The 12,688-nt window shown below is 45.4% G+C and overlaps 1 protein-coding gene across 3 annotated transcripts in view; it reads right to left on the bottom strand.

Annotated features, from left to right (window-relative positions):
* Positions 1-12,688, bottom strand: part of FKBP15 (FKBP prolyl isomerase family member 15) — a 52,787-nt gene that overhangs the window by 10,118 nt on the left and 29,981 nt on the right. For 2 of the 3 annotated variants that reach the window (XM_046022518.1, XM_046022519.1), the window contains exons 13-20: positions 12,285-12,387; positions 11,712-11,818; positions 9,934-10,048; positions 8,420-8,529; positions 8,027-8,134; positions 7,494-7,588; positions 6,167-6,269; positions 1,026-1,197 (exon numbers count right to left, since the gene is read on the bottom strand). In XM_046022518.1, the coding sequence (XP_045878474.1) occupies positions 1,026-1,197; positions 6,167-6,269; positions 7,494-7,588; positions 8,027-8,134; positions 8,420-8,529; positions 9,934-10,048; positions 11,712-11,818; positions 12,285-12,387 (913 nt within the window). The remainder of the gene's footprint in view (positions 1-1,025; positions 1,198-6,166; positions 6,270-7,493; positions 7,589-8,026; positions 8,135-8,419; positions 8,530-9,933; positions 10,049-11,711; positions 11,819-12,284; positions 12,388-12,688) is intronic. The other variant, XM_046022520.1, reaches the window with a different exon arrangement.

Raw genomic sequence — 12,688 nt, 5'->3', positions numbered from 1 at the left:
GCCCATCCTTGTCCGTCATAGGCTTGTATTCTAGAAGGAATACAGACATATAAATAGTGCTGATTTGAGACTAACTAACTGATAAGGCTGTAATAATGTACTCAGAGGTAAAAGATTCTAAAGGCGATCAAATGTTCTAGAAAAAAACGGCGAAGTTTCTGAAAAAGATTTGGGAGAATTGGAGACAAATACTGGTGACAGTGGACATAGCAGGTCCAGAGAAGAGCATGGATAAAAGGTAAAACCAGAGCCACAGGATGGGCTGAAGCTGCAGCAGGCTGACCAGTATGACCAAGATGAACTGAGCAACAGAAGAGGAAGTAAGCCAAGCTGGAGGGCTGGAATCCATCCTTTAGGAAGGAGGTGGCTGTTACAGGAAGCGTTTCTTTCTTAAACTTGAACTGAGTCACCAGTTAGAGGAACACAGTAAACTCTTCCAGGCCCCTGAGCCAAACACAAGTACCAAGACAGTGAGGGCAACACTTGCGAAACTAAGTGGGAAAGTCGTCGCGGATCAACTCCAGATAAACAGTCATTTCTTTGGTTGTCCTTTATGTTAAGCAGTGGTGTAAGTTTATACCAATCTACTTCCATTTTTGCCTCGGTCCTTCACAAATTTCATGAGCATCAAGCCAAATGGATTTGAAAGGACAGAATTTTTTTATTTCTATTTTTTTATTTTTTAAAAGATTTTATTTATTTATTTGACAGACAGCACAACTAGGCAGAGAGGCAGGCAGAGAGAGAGGAGGAAGCAGGCTCCCTGCTGAGCAGAGAGCCCCGCGTGGGGCTTGATCCCAGGACTCCAGGATCATAACCTGATCCAAAGGCAGAAGCTTAACCGAGTGAGCCACCCAGGTGCCCCATATTTTTTTTTAATTAAGTGAATTCTACCCTTCAACATTGGGCTTGAATTCACGACGCTGAGATCAAGATGCTCTACTGACTGAGTCAGCCAGTAACCACTCAGTTTAATTCCTTAGGTTTAAATGGTGACCCTCCCAGTCCCTCCTCCAGGGACGTACCTGGGAGCTCTGCCTGCAGTTTGGCAAGCTGGCCTCTAAGGAGGTCTGTCTCCTTCAGGCTTTCTGTCAGCTCCATCTGCAGCTCCGTTTCTTTTTTTTGGTGAGCAGTCACTTTCAGCTGCAGACGGGAGACCTGGGCGGTGGCGGCTGCTAACTCTTCTGTCACCTTGACCTGAACGGTAACAAAGTATGACGCCACGTCAAACACCGGTGTCCCTTGTCTCCAAGTGATGACCCAACCTCACACACTCTACGCTGACTGAACTGGTAGGAAGGGAGCTAAGGCACCCTCAACCTGCATTAAGTGAACATCAAGCTTTCAAAATGGGCCACGTCTCTAACCCAGGAACTCCCTTGCAGAAGAAATCTGTCCTTAGGAAGCACTATGCAAACTTAACAAAAATCTTGCTACAAGGTGTTCGATGCAGACTGTTTACAGCTGCAAAAGAATAGAAAAATAAAATGCTGGAAAATGGGCTTGCTTAAGCAAATTATGATACATGAGAAATGGTATTCCTGCCATTTTCTAACTTTTCTAGAATACACATGTATTTTTCTTAATAAGAAGAGGGTATTTTAAAATTCAATTGAATGCCTTCAACCGCAATCAATGTCTGAGTCTGTAGTTTCTCCCTAATGGTCCTGACTACCCATGGAAGGATGATGGAAAGCTCAGCCACCTGACGGTGATGCTCTGGGTCCCTGGAAGAAGAGAGCTAACGAGACGGCCATGCTTCAGTTCTTCGTGTGCTCCACGTATTGCAAATGGTGCCCTGGCCTGGCCTCACAGAAGCTATATGCTCTCAAATAACAGCTGATGAAACCACAACGACCCCTTGGAGAAGCCCCTAATGATACTCTGTGTGGTAATGGTGATGATTAAGAGGATGGTCAATAAAACAGAATGGTAAACGAGTGACAAATACCACATCATTGTCACCTGCACTGATGTGTTTCCATAGAAATGAGGAGAAATGAGATGATAAGAAAGGCAGTGAACAGTTGCTCCACTGGTGACCAGTCTTAACATTTGGACATTCAAGCATACGTAGGAGGTTGGACCATCTCTCCTACATTACTATGCCGCTACTCCTCTAACTCCTCCTACGCTATTCTACCTGATGTGCATTTACCGTTGTCTCCTTCCTACTGTCACTTGTCCCTTCTCAGGCTATTCACCATGCCCCTGCAGATGTAAATGTTCCAAAGCCTTTACTGGTTTGCTAGCTTCCATTTAAAATCTAGTATTTTGGCTCTCCTAAATGTGAAGGAAATAAAGTAAGTTAAAAGTGTATATAAAACAAAAAGAAACGGGCTATGAATGAGTATCTGAGAGTCCACTGGCACACTCTCTCTTTGACCAAACTTTAGTCAGGTTCTTCTGAGCCCCTGACCTTGGCCTCCCATCCTGTCTGAGGCCTGCCCTGTCTAGTTTTAGCAAGAATCCTGCTATGTCCGTTCAGAGAGAGCCCTCCCCCTGATATCTGAACAAGTTCTTCATTCTCGACCTTTGGTATCCAGGTCCTTCCCCACTCATTAGCAAGAATCCTACTAGGTCAGTTTACCAAAAATCCCCCCACCCACGAGGTCTCCTCTGAATAATTTTCCAGCACTGATCCCTCATCCGCTCCTCAGCTACGACTCTCCCATCTGCCCTTACTGTGTGGAGTGGAGCCCACTCTTTCTGTCCTACTGCAACAGTCTGGAATAAAGTCCTCCTTACTGCTTCAGGAATTGTCTGAATAATTTTTTCTTTAACAGTATGAGACCTAAGATACTTAACTTTTGCTGTTCAGTAGCCGTAGGTTTTTACCTGTTAAACACAGAAGACAATGGCAACTAGAACTTCCAGAGAGAAGAGGGGCTTTCATCTATCTGCCCCAAACAGAATCAAAGTTTAAGTCACTGTCCTGCCCCACATGGCCTACTGGGACCTGACCTCACACAGCACCCAGAGAGCTTCATGTCTGCCTGCAGCTTGAGAGTTCACAAATACCACAGTGAGGGCCACTTACAAAGGCCTCGCAGCAGCTAAAACCACTGGAAGGGCTGAAGGTCACTGGACAAGAAACTGTGAGATGGGTGGTCCCTCTCTCACCAAAGGACAAGCGGAATGAAAGGTCACTCAAAAGCTCTTTTTATCTCAGGGCCTTACTTGGAAAGGCCTAATAGAAGTATGATAAGTAATACTCTCACCCAAACACACCTGTGTGCACAGAGAAAACAGCAAAGGGATGAAAGGAAAGCAAAGGCACGGAGAATGCAGGGTCTAGAAAAACAAGTAAAAAGAAGCACTCAAGTCAGAAGCAGGAAAATGGTATCAAAGCAAAATGGAAATTTGATAAAAGGAAAGACACAGTTGACTGGAAGTGAGGCCCTAGGCAAGCTGCTTCCTCTCTCTGGGCCGCAGTGTGCACTCTGTAAAACAGGAAGGTCAAACCAGGTGACCTCCAACAACTCCTCCATTAGTCCAGGGTTTTCTGTGGAAATACTAACCCCGTCACAGAGAAAAATAATGAATTCCATTCACCAAATGTCAACTGAGCACTCAGCCCAAACTCTCTCAACTGCATTTAAGGCAGAGAGCTGCCTCCAGGGATGAAAGGACCTTGATGATCTCCCTTTGGGAGGATAGCCCTCACAGGGACGACTGTCAAGTAAGCAAGAAGTGGACCAGATGGAAAGCAGGGGGAGTTGAGCCTTGGAAAGTGTCACTGAGTCAAAGTGTCCAAGTGAGGCGTGTGATACTTGGTACCCAGCTCCCCAAACACAGCGCTCCTCAGCCCGGGAGATGCTCTCAGACAGATGTGTGGGAAGCATGGTGCCTAGAACCTGGTGGGGATTTAAGAGAGCTGTTCTCACTGTTGTGACTACTGCATGTTCTGCTATTAAAGACAGAGCATCTACCAGCTGCCTGACACTGTGCCAACCATTTTGTTCATCAATATGGGGCCACTGGGTGGCTCAGTTGGTTGAGCGTCTGACTCCTGATTTCAGCTCAGGTCATGGTCCCAGGCCCATGAGATCCAGCCCCACGGTGAGCCAGAGTCTTCTTGAGACTCTCTCCCTCTCTCTGCCAGTTCCCCTGCTTGCGCACACGCTCTAAAATAAATAAATAAATCTTAAAAAAAAAAAAAAAAGGAATCATGTGGGTGGATTAATAAGCTAACTCTTGGGACTGGCAAACTCTGACCTCCAGGCCAAACTGGCCTGTTGCCTGTTTTTGTAAATAAAATTTTACTGGAACACACACACACCCCCCACTGATGTGCAACATGAGAATCACATGATGACGTTCCTAAAAACAAAGGCACCCAGCTGCCATGGCCAGAGCTTGCGGCAAAAGAAACCACAAAGAGCAGCGAATCCTAGCTGGCTGTGCATCAGAGTCAAGAGGCGCATCTGAAAAGTACAGATTCAGCCCTCAGCTACATAATGTTGAATAAGAATCTGAAGATGTGGGATGCCTGGGTGGCTCAGTTGGTTGGGCCCCTGCCTTCGGCTTGGGTCATGGTCCTGGGGTCCTGGGATCGAGTCCCACATTGGGATCCTTGCTCGGGGGGGAGCCTGCTTCTCTCTCTGCCTCTGCCTGCCACTCTGCCTGCTTGTGCTTTCTCTCTCTGACAAATAAATAAATGGATAAAATCTTAAAAAAAAAAAAAAAAGAATCTCAAGGTGAAGTTTAAGAATACGTATTTTTAATCAAGCACCTCCAGTGATCTGGAGGCTGCCAGACTAGAGTGTGGGAACCACTGATCTAGAACAAGTTCTAGTAATTAGACCTGAATAACAGGTCTAACAGCTCGACCAAACAATATACTTGGGTGTCCCTGCCAGGCCTACAGGCTAAAAAATTAAATGAAGAGTAAATGAGAGCAAGAAAATAAAAGTAGAGGAAGGAGAAACAGTAAAAAGTATGGTTACTGGAGAGTGAGGAGACTCCAGAAGTGCTGAGCGATGCCAGCATCACAGGCTGCTGACCTTGATCCAGGCCCGAGCAGTCAGCCACAACAAACGAGGGACGGTGGGAAGCAGCAGTGAGACCGGATTGGGGTCAGGTTGGGAACGGGGCTATGCGGGCAAGGCACTGCTCATCAGAGGGTAAGGGGTCAGAGCTAGTTCTTTCCGGGGCACTATAACTAAGAGAACACAGAGAACAGTAACAGCATGAGACATAAGTAAGGAATCCTCAGCACTATTGGACTATGAAAAAGTGAGTAAGCTCCCATGGGTTATAAAGTACATACCACTCAACTCTCCAAGTGTTCAGGAACAATTCAAATACAAAATATAAGCTGTTACTTAAACCTCAGAGATAACAGCAGATGGCTGGGTCAAGATCTCCAGCTGAAGAACAGTAGCCCAAACCGAACTCCACTCCAGATAAACAGTGTCCCTGGAGCAGCGACGGGAGAGTGACAGGAGGAGTGTCAGCATCAGCCCAAGCCAAGACCCACCAGTCTTCCTTGCAGCTACTCCAGGAACAGGTCGAAATGCCTCCTTCTGAATGGATTGAAGCCAGGCAGCAGTACTTAAAAATGCTCTGGCAGATGTAGATGAAGGAATAAGCTAGACAATCCTAAATTTCACTAAAGTGTTTATTACATGGCACAATGGGAATTTTCTGCTGATTGGGTCAGGAGAATAAATTTCATTTGCTAATAAACAATGTAATCCTCACCTTAACCAAATTACTAACACCAGAGATAGTTCTTGAGTCAATTCATTGCAAAGCGCACTTTAAAACAGAAGTCTGGGGACTCCTGGGTGGCTCAGCTGGCTAAGCATCTGGCTTCAGCTCAGGTCATGATCCCAGAGTCCCAGAATCGAGTCCCCCATCAGGCTCCCTGCTCAGTGCGGAGCCTGCTTCTCCCTCTGCCTTCCATTCCCCCCTGCTTGTACTCTCATGCTCTCGCACGCTCTCTCTCTCTCTGGCAAAGAAATAAATAAAATCTTTATAAAACAAACAAAACAGAAGTTTGGGGGTGGGGGATATAGTAAAATCTGTTAGAAGCTTTCTGGTTCTATTCCCAATGATGGCAAAAATTTTTTTGCTGAAAAGCAGACTGGTAAGTACGTACACAGGAGCACTCCTTAGCTCTACACGTCCTGACGGGCTTTTCTCTCCCTCGTTACTTTACCTTCTCTTGTTCAGCATGCAATACTCTTGCCTGTGTGTTCTCTGTGGCTGTTTGAAGTGAGTTGTTCCTCTTCTCCATCATCAGGTTACTCTGCTCAACATATCTGTGACATAGGGGAAAAGAGATTTATCAAGCACTGAGTGTATGCCAGACACAACCAAGTCCCATCCGGTCCTCACAACATTGCTCTACACCTTCAAAAAACAGTATCAAAGCATTTTGTTTTCCTTAGAGCTGAGGTAATCAAGTTTGGAGGTGGGAACCTGGGCCAGAATTGAACTGCTTTGCATAATGAAGAGAAAAGGAACTGGAAGCATGTGTGGTGAGGGGGAAGGAAGGATGAAAGAGGAGAGGGAAGAAGAAAAGAAAGCACTTTCCCCCTCACATTCCCCTGCCACCTCCCCCCACCCCACCAAGTAGGAGACAAGAGACACTAGAAAAGAGAAAAATGGAAGAATGATTTTCTAAGTGAAATGCAATTTGCTACATGTTTCCCTGACCACACACTCCCACTCCCCCACCACCAAATTCTTCAGAAGGATCTAGAAAAAAATTACATGATGTTTGGGTTTTATATGGAAATCAGTGAAGTTCTGGTTGATGAAAGAGCCCACAGACTAGAGAGAAGAGCTGACAGTATTTTTTTTTTTTTTTTAAAGATTTTATTTATTTATTTGACAGACAGAGATCACAAGTAGGCAGAGAGGCAGGCAGAGAGAGAGAGGAGGAAGCAGGCTCCCTGCTGAGCAGAGAGCCCGATGCGGGACTCGATCCCAGGACCCCGAGATCATGACCTGAGCCGAAGGCAGCGGCTTAATCCACTGAGCCACTTTGACAGATGAAGAAGTAAGGGCCAAGAGGAATAAATACCCAAAGCCACACAACAAAAGAGGAGCAGAGCTGGTATTCGAAACAGGTCTGCCTGACATTACAGCCTACTGTGTTCTTTCGACCAGAATTCCTCTCAGAAAACAAGTAATTCACATGACAGGCAGGAAACAAATAGCACCAGTATACATAAACTACCCTAAACAAACATGTTTATCGGGGCACCTGGGTGGCTCAGTGGGTTAAGCCTCTGCCTTCGGCTCAGTTCATGATCTCAGGGTCCTGGGATTGAGCCCCACATTGGGCTCTCTGCTCAGCAGGGAGCCTGCTTTCCCCCCCACCCCGCCCTCTCTCTATGCCTGCCTCTCTGCCTACTTGAGATCTCCCTTCTCTATGAAATTACAAAAACAAAAACAAAAACGAACATGTTTATCCAACTTGGGTATTTACAAATGAAACCCTTTGTCCATCCTAGCCAGTGCCCCATACCTGTCATTACCTCTGATTTCGTTCAATGAGTTCACTAATCTTGTCATTCTGTTCTTCTATCCGACTGCTCTTTTCAAGGAGCTCTTGCTTCAATCTTTCATTTTCCTAAAATCAAAATAAATAATGTATAACTTAAGTTTTTGGGAGAAAAGTGCCAGATATAAGGGAATCAACTTGAACTGACAGGTGACTGTTACAAATTTTGAGATAAAAAACTAGAACTTATGTCCACATTGATGTAATATTTAAAACATCAAATCATACTAATAGATATAAATCACGATGCCCAACAGATTAAACATAGAAATGGCCACAAAATGAAGCAAAATTCTAAAATACAGTCCAAAAGAAATGTTTCCTTGTGACTCTATAGTGATAAGTCACTTGGACCAAATTAGGCTGTAATGGATTTTCCAGAATTTCCCAACTCAGTGTAGCACTGATCACATGCTATCTGGGCAGCAGAGGTTTTAGAGGGTAGTGCATCCTGGAAGAGAAGGGGGTAAGACCTCCAGGTTGTGTTCTCTTCTCGATCCCTCTTACCTGAATAATACGTTGGATGTTGCTCATAATCATGCTTGTTTCCATAGTAAGCGCCATGCTGGGAGGCAGCAGGGAACTACCAGCACTGTGCTTCTGTAACTCTTCAACCTACAAATGTGGGGACGGAAAGACTTTGAGAAAAATTTTTAAATGGAGAAATAAAATTTATCCAAGAGCTGACCACTTTTTGGAAAGGCTTAACAAGTTTCTGAGACAATCTCTAACATAAGCTGGAGTTTTCTTCTGCCAACTGGACGCCAAACGAAAAACTAAGCTTCTAGGGAAATAAATGCTGACTACTAGGGATGCAGGAAACCAAGTAGGAGTTTACCCATAGCCCTGATTGCTTCCTGTCGTGCCCACTGTTCATTCCCCCACTTTCAACTCACCCACCTTCGTCATGAGATGATCCATTTTATCAGCCACTTTGCTGACTGCCATACGAATTTCAGTGTTATGTTGCCGGGCTTCAGTCATGAGGAATGAAGCCATGTCACCAGATCCTAAGCAGACAAAAGCCAAAAAGAACCTTATGAAACTAGAGCAGAAGGCACTGTATGAGGAAAAGTCAATAGCTCTTTCAGCATAGGAAAGAAAGAAATTAACATCCCAAAATAGTAGGAAATGCTGTAGGTGATTCACACTGTCAGAAGACATAGAAGACACAGAGGCAAAAGGGCTCCAAAGCTAACAGTAAAAAAGCTCTGCTCCCGCAAAATCCATCGAGGGGTACAGCCTGGTCCAGAGCACAAGGATGCCCACTTTGGTCTGCCGCAGCACTAACAGCTCAGACTGCTTCTCCACTCATCCAACTGCAAGCCAGACATGGTACCAGGTACCAGGGGTTCAGCAACGAACGAAACCCTTGGCAAGCTCAGTCTGGTGGGGAGACTCACATGGAAACAGATCATTACAACAGAGTGCTTTAAGTGCAAAAAATGGACCACATACAAGGTACAAAGAAAAGCAACATTAACTCTTTAGTGACACATATACACAGTTATGTCTGTGAGAAGAGAGGAAGAAGGGATGGTAACAATCAGGGAAGGCTTCACAGAGGTGAGATCTGATGGCCTTCCAGATGGAGAAGTGGCAGGGTTTCCAGACAAAGGTAGCATCCATGAAATCCTTACCAATCTGGGACCACAAATTACATTGTAGGATATACTGGCTCCTTCCTACCACTGTCATAATACCAAAGATAAGCTACAAAACAAGAAGGTAGAATAGCATGCCAGCTTTTTACATTTTATTTTGTTTTGTTATAAAAAATTACATTTTGTTTTGTTTTTTTATAACAGTGTGCTTTTATGCACACTTGGTACTTGTATGAAAGATAACTGAAAAGTTACCCAAGTAACTGTTAACAACAGTTTCCTATGGTGGGATGTGATGGAGTAACTTTTCATTTTATACTCTTTTGTGTAGACTTTTTTATAAAAGCATATGATTACCATAATTTTAAAATGTTAACAAAGCAGCTTTCAATTGAGATACCGAACACCCTCCAACAGTTACCATGCTTTCTCCTGATTTCCCCAACATTTCACTCTCTTACTGTTTTCTAGAAACTCTACAGAGCCACACTGATTAAGCAACAGAAAAGCGCTGGTGGGAGAAAATGCAAGAAACAAAACAGAAAGTGGGCATAAGGTGGTTTGGGGGTGTATAAATGTTCTAAAATTGGATTGCGGTGAACTCTGTTGTGCAACTCTGTAAACTTACTGAAAAAAAATCCTTAAATTATATACTAACATTGAGTGAATTGTATGATACATAAATTTCACCTCAACAAAGCTGTTAAAAAAAAAAAAGCAGAGATCTGTTGGAGTGAAAATGGAAAGGGGGTGGGAAGATGGAGAGCAGAGCAAGAGTGGAAGACAAGACACGGAGGGCCCATGGCCTACCTTGAAAATGGGGAGACTGAGAGAGCGGAGCGGGGTACAGGGGCCGGGCGGGCTGCAGCTGGGAGGTGACGGCTGATGTGTGGGGATAAGTGTAGGCTTGCATACCTGCATAGGGCTGAGAAAACGCCAAGGTATAGTCAGGGCTCTCTCTCTTCTGCTTCATCTGTCTTAATGGAATAAAGAGATTAAGCTGGAAGGAGATGCAAATCTATTAAAGCTGGAGACAGATGAGACTGGATTTGGTAGTGAAAGGCACTGCAGCAGAATTCTCTGTGTCATCCAGAGACACAGCACCAGGTCACTAAAGTCCTACCCAGAAAGTAAGGGAAGGCTGTCTCAGGTCACTCCCCACTCTTCTGGCACTATGATTTAATTAAGTAGGAGTTCAGTTCCTGGCTGTCAGGCCTATTGATGGTCTAAGAAACTGTAAAGAGACTTGGCTGAGGGTGCCCTGGGTGGTTCAGTCGGTGAAGTGTCTGCCTTTGGATCATCAGGTCATGATCCCAGGTTGCTGAGACAGAGTCCTGGGGCTCTCTGCTTGGTAGGAAATCTGTTTCTCCCTCTGCCCCTGTGTGCACACGTGCGTGTTCTCTCTCTCTCTCTCCCCCGTGCATGCATGTGCGCAAAAATAAATAAAATCGTTAAAAATAAATAAATAAATAAGTAAAGACACTCAGCTGAGTTTCCATTGGGATCAAAGGACAGGTGTTCTTTGGGATTCCAAAGTAAATCCACGAGTCTCCAAAGGATGGCTCTCCCCCGCAAGACTCTGATGCTCTTGTGACCAAGAGCTCTCCTTTTCCCCTGAACCTTGGTCACCTGAACTATGAGATGACAACGGTAATGCCACTCAGGGTTGCTGTGTGGACTAGATAACGTGGTATATAGATAAAGTTCCTCAGAACTGGCAAATTAAGTGCCCAGCAGATAGTAAATGCTCGATGAATAGCAGCTTTCTTTTAAATGATGATGGTTATTCTTCCTTGAGTTAAGGAAATCCAACTCATTTCCAGGGACAGATAAACTACCCATCCATTATTTAAAAAAACAAAACCAAAACCAAAACTTAGTCTATGGGACAGAATTGTCCACTAGGGAGTAGGGAGAGGGCAAGGTGGGATTTCTTTTAATTCTAATACATCCTGTTCCAATGGGGCACAGCCTGCTCACCATCACTCCCACCAGTCTACTAAGAATCACCAAGGAAGTCAAGCCCTCTTATCATTGGGAGTATGTTCACCCACCAAATGTGTCATTAGTAAGAGTCCACTATCCTGGCAAACAGCAGAAACAGACTACGTTCTGTGAAAACAGAAAAAAACCCTACTTTCAGAGCTCCCTTTTGGAGGGTAACTAGACAACAGAGTGCAGCTGTATTTTCTATACACCCCCAACCTACAAGTATTCTGCTACCAACAGTGCAGAACCTTAGCCTCTCGGTTCTAGCAGACCAGAGCAGGGGACTTGCATTTATATATCTCAAGGAGAGCTGTGTGCAAAGGAGAGGACACAAATGCTGACTGGGCCTTTACTGTTTGCCAGGCCTTGTACCAGGTGCTCTGCCTGTTCTTGCCTTTCGGCTTTACAACAACCTGCAAGGGAGATAATCCTTATCTGGTTTAGAGATGAGATAGTGGCCGCTCAGGAAGGGGGAAAATGACAGATTCTGATGTGGGGAACTGCTACCACAAGACTGTGCAGGAGGGAGAAGAGGGACGGACTGACTAGAACCTAATAAGTTACAACCTGAAACTGATATGGTTTAAAAACATTGTTACCTGAAAGGCCTGGGCATGGCCAGACACAGCAGAGTGCGAGTCGAGAGATGCAACTTGCATTAAGGCAGGAGAAGGTGCTTGGAGGCCAGAAACAGATGGCTGAGGCGCTACAAGAGAGCAAGAAGTTTGCACTGTCACCCACCCTGGTTTCTTGGTTCAAGTCTGGACTAGGACCTTACATACTGCCACAGGCTTCAGACTTGACCACTCTCCTCACCTGCTCTCCCGAAACCAGATCTACTGGAGTCTCAGGAGCAGGTGAGAAGAAGGAACCTGGGGTTCTCGGGCACACGTGACTCAGACCTACAGTCCCGTCTGCCGACGGGAAGTGCACAATTACACACAGGGAAGTGTCTCAGCTGAGAGCACAATTCCGAAACTGGCAAGGCCACGCGGCTGGAGACAAAGCACGCAAACCAAACCCCTCTCCAGGGTGGAAAACGCTGTGCGCAAGGACAAACTGTCAAGTCCTACGCTCTAGTCCAGCTCTCAGTACTCAGACAATGCAGCCCGGCGACTTACGGACTGGGGATGCTAACTCTGGTTATCTGCAGAGCAGGAGAGGCCCCTTACCCTGTGCGGCCATCTGCGGCAAGGCTGGATGTGTCGGCGGCAGGGACGGCTGCGCGACTGGGGCTGCCACAGGCGGTGCAGCTCCTCTCGGAGCGTTCGCATCCTGAAACAGGAACAAGCACTTTGGTGACTAATGTATGTGGGTCCTTAGCTGCAGACCATGCTCCCTGTCAGTGTTTTTAGGCAAAGAAGAGGAAGGAAAGGCCAGAGTTTAGGGTGTGGGCTGTGGGGAGATCCCTTCTCCCTGTAAATCATACCAAATAATTAAGTATATTTAATTTCCTCGAATGTTCTAAATTGTTGATGTTTTATTGACTGAAGCAGCTAAAGTGACTGCTCTCCAGAATGTACCACCTTCCAAACCAGCGGCTACCCTTTTAACCTGACCAGTCTGTTCCCACGGA

The sequence above is a fragment of the Meles meles genome, chromosome 11 (genome assembly GCF_922984935.1).
Source record: "Meles meles chromosome 11, mMelMel3.1 paternal haplotype, whole genome shotgun sequence".
Lineage (NCBI taxonomy): Eukaryota > Metazoa > Chordata > Mammalia > Carnivora > Mustelidae > Meles > Meles meles.
The sequence above is the reverse complement of the archived record's forward strand: the minus strand, read 5'-3'. Positions and strand labels throughout refer to the sequence as shown.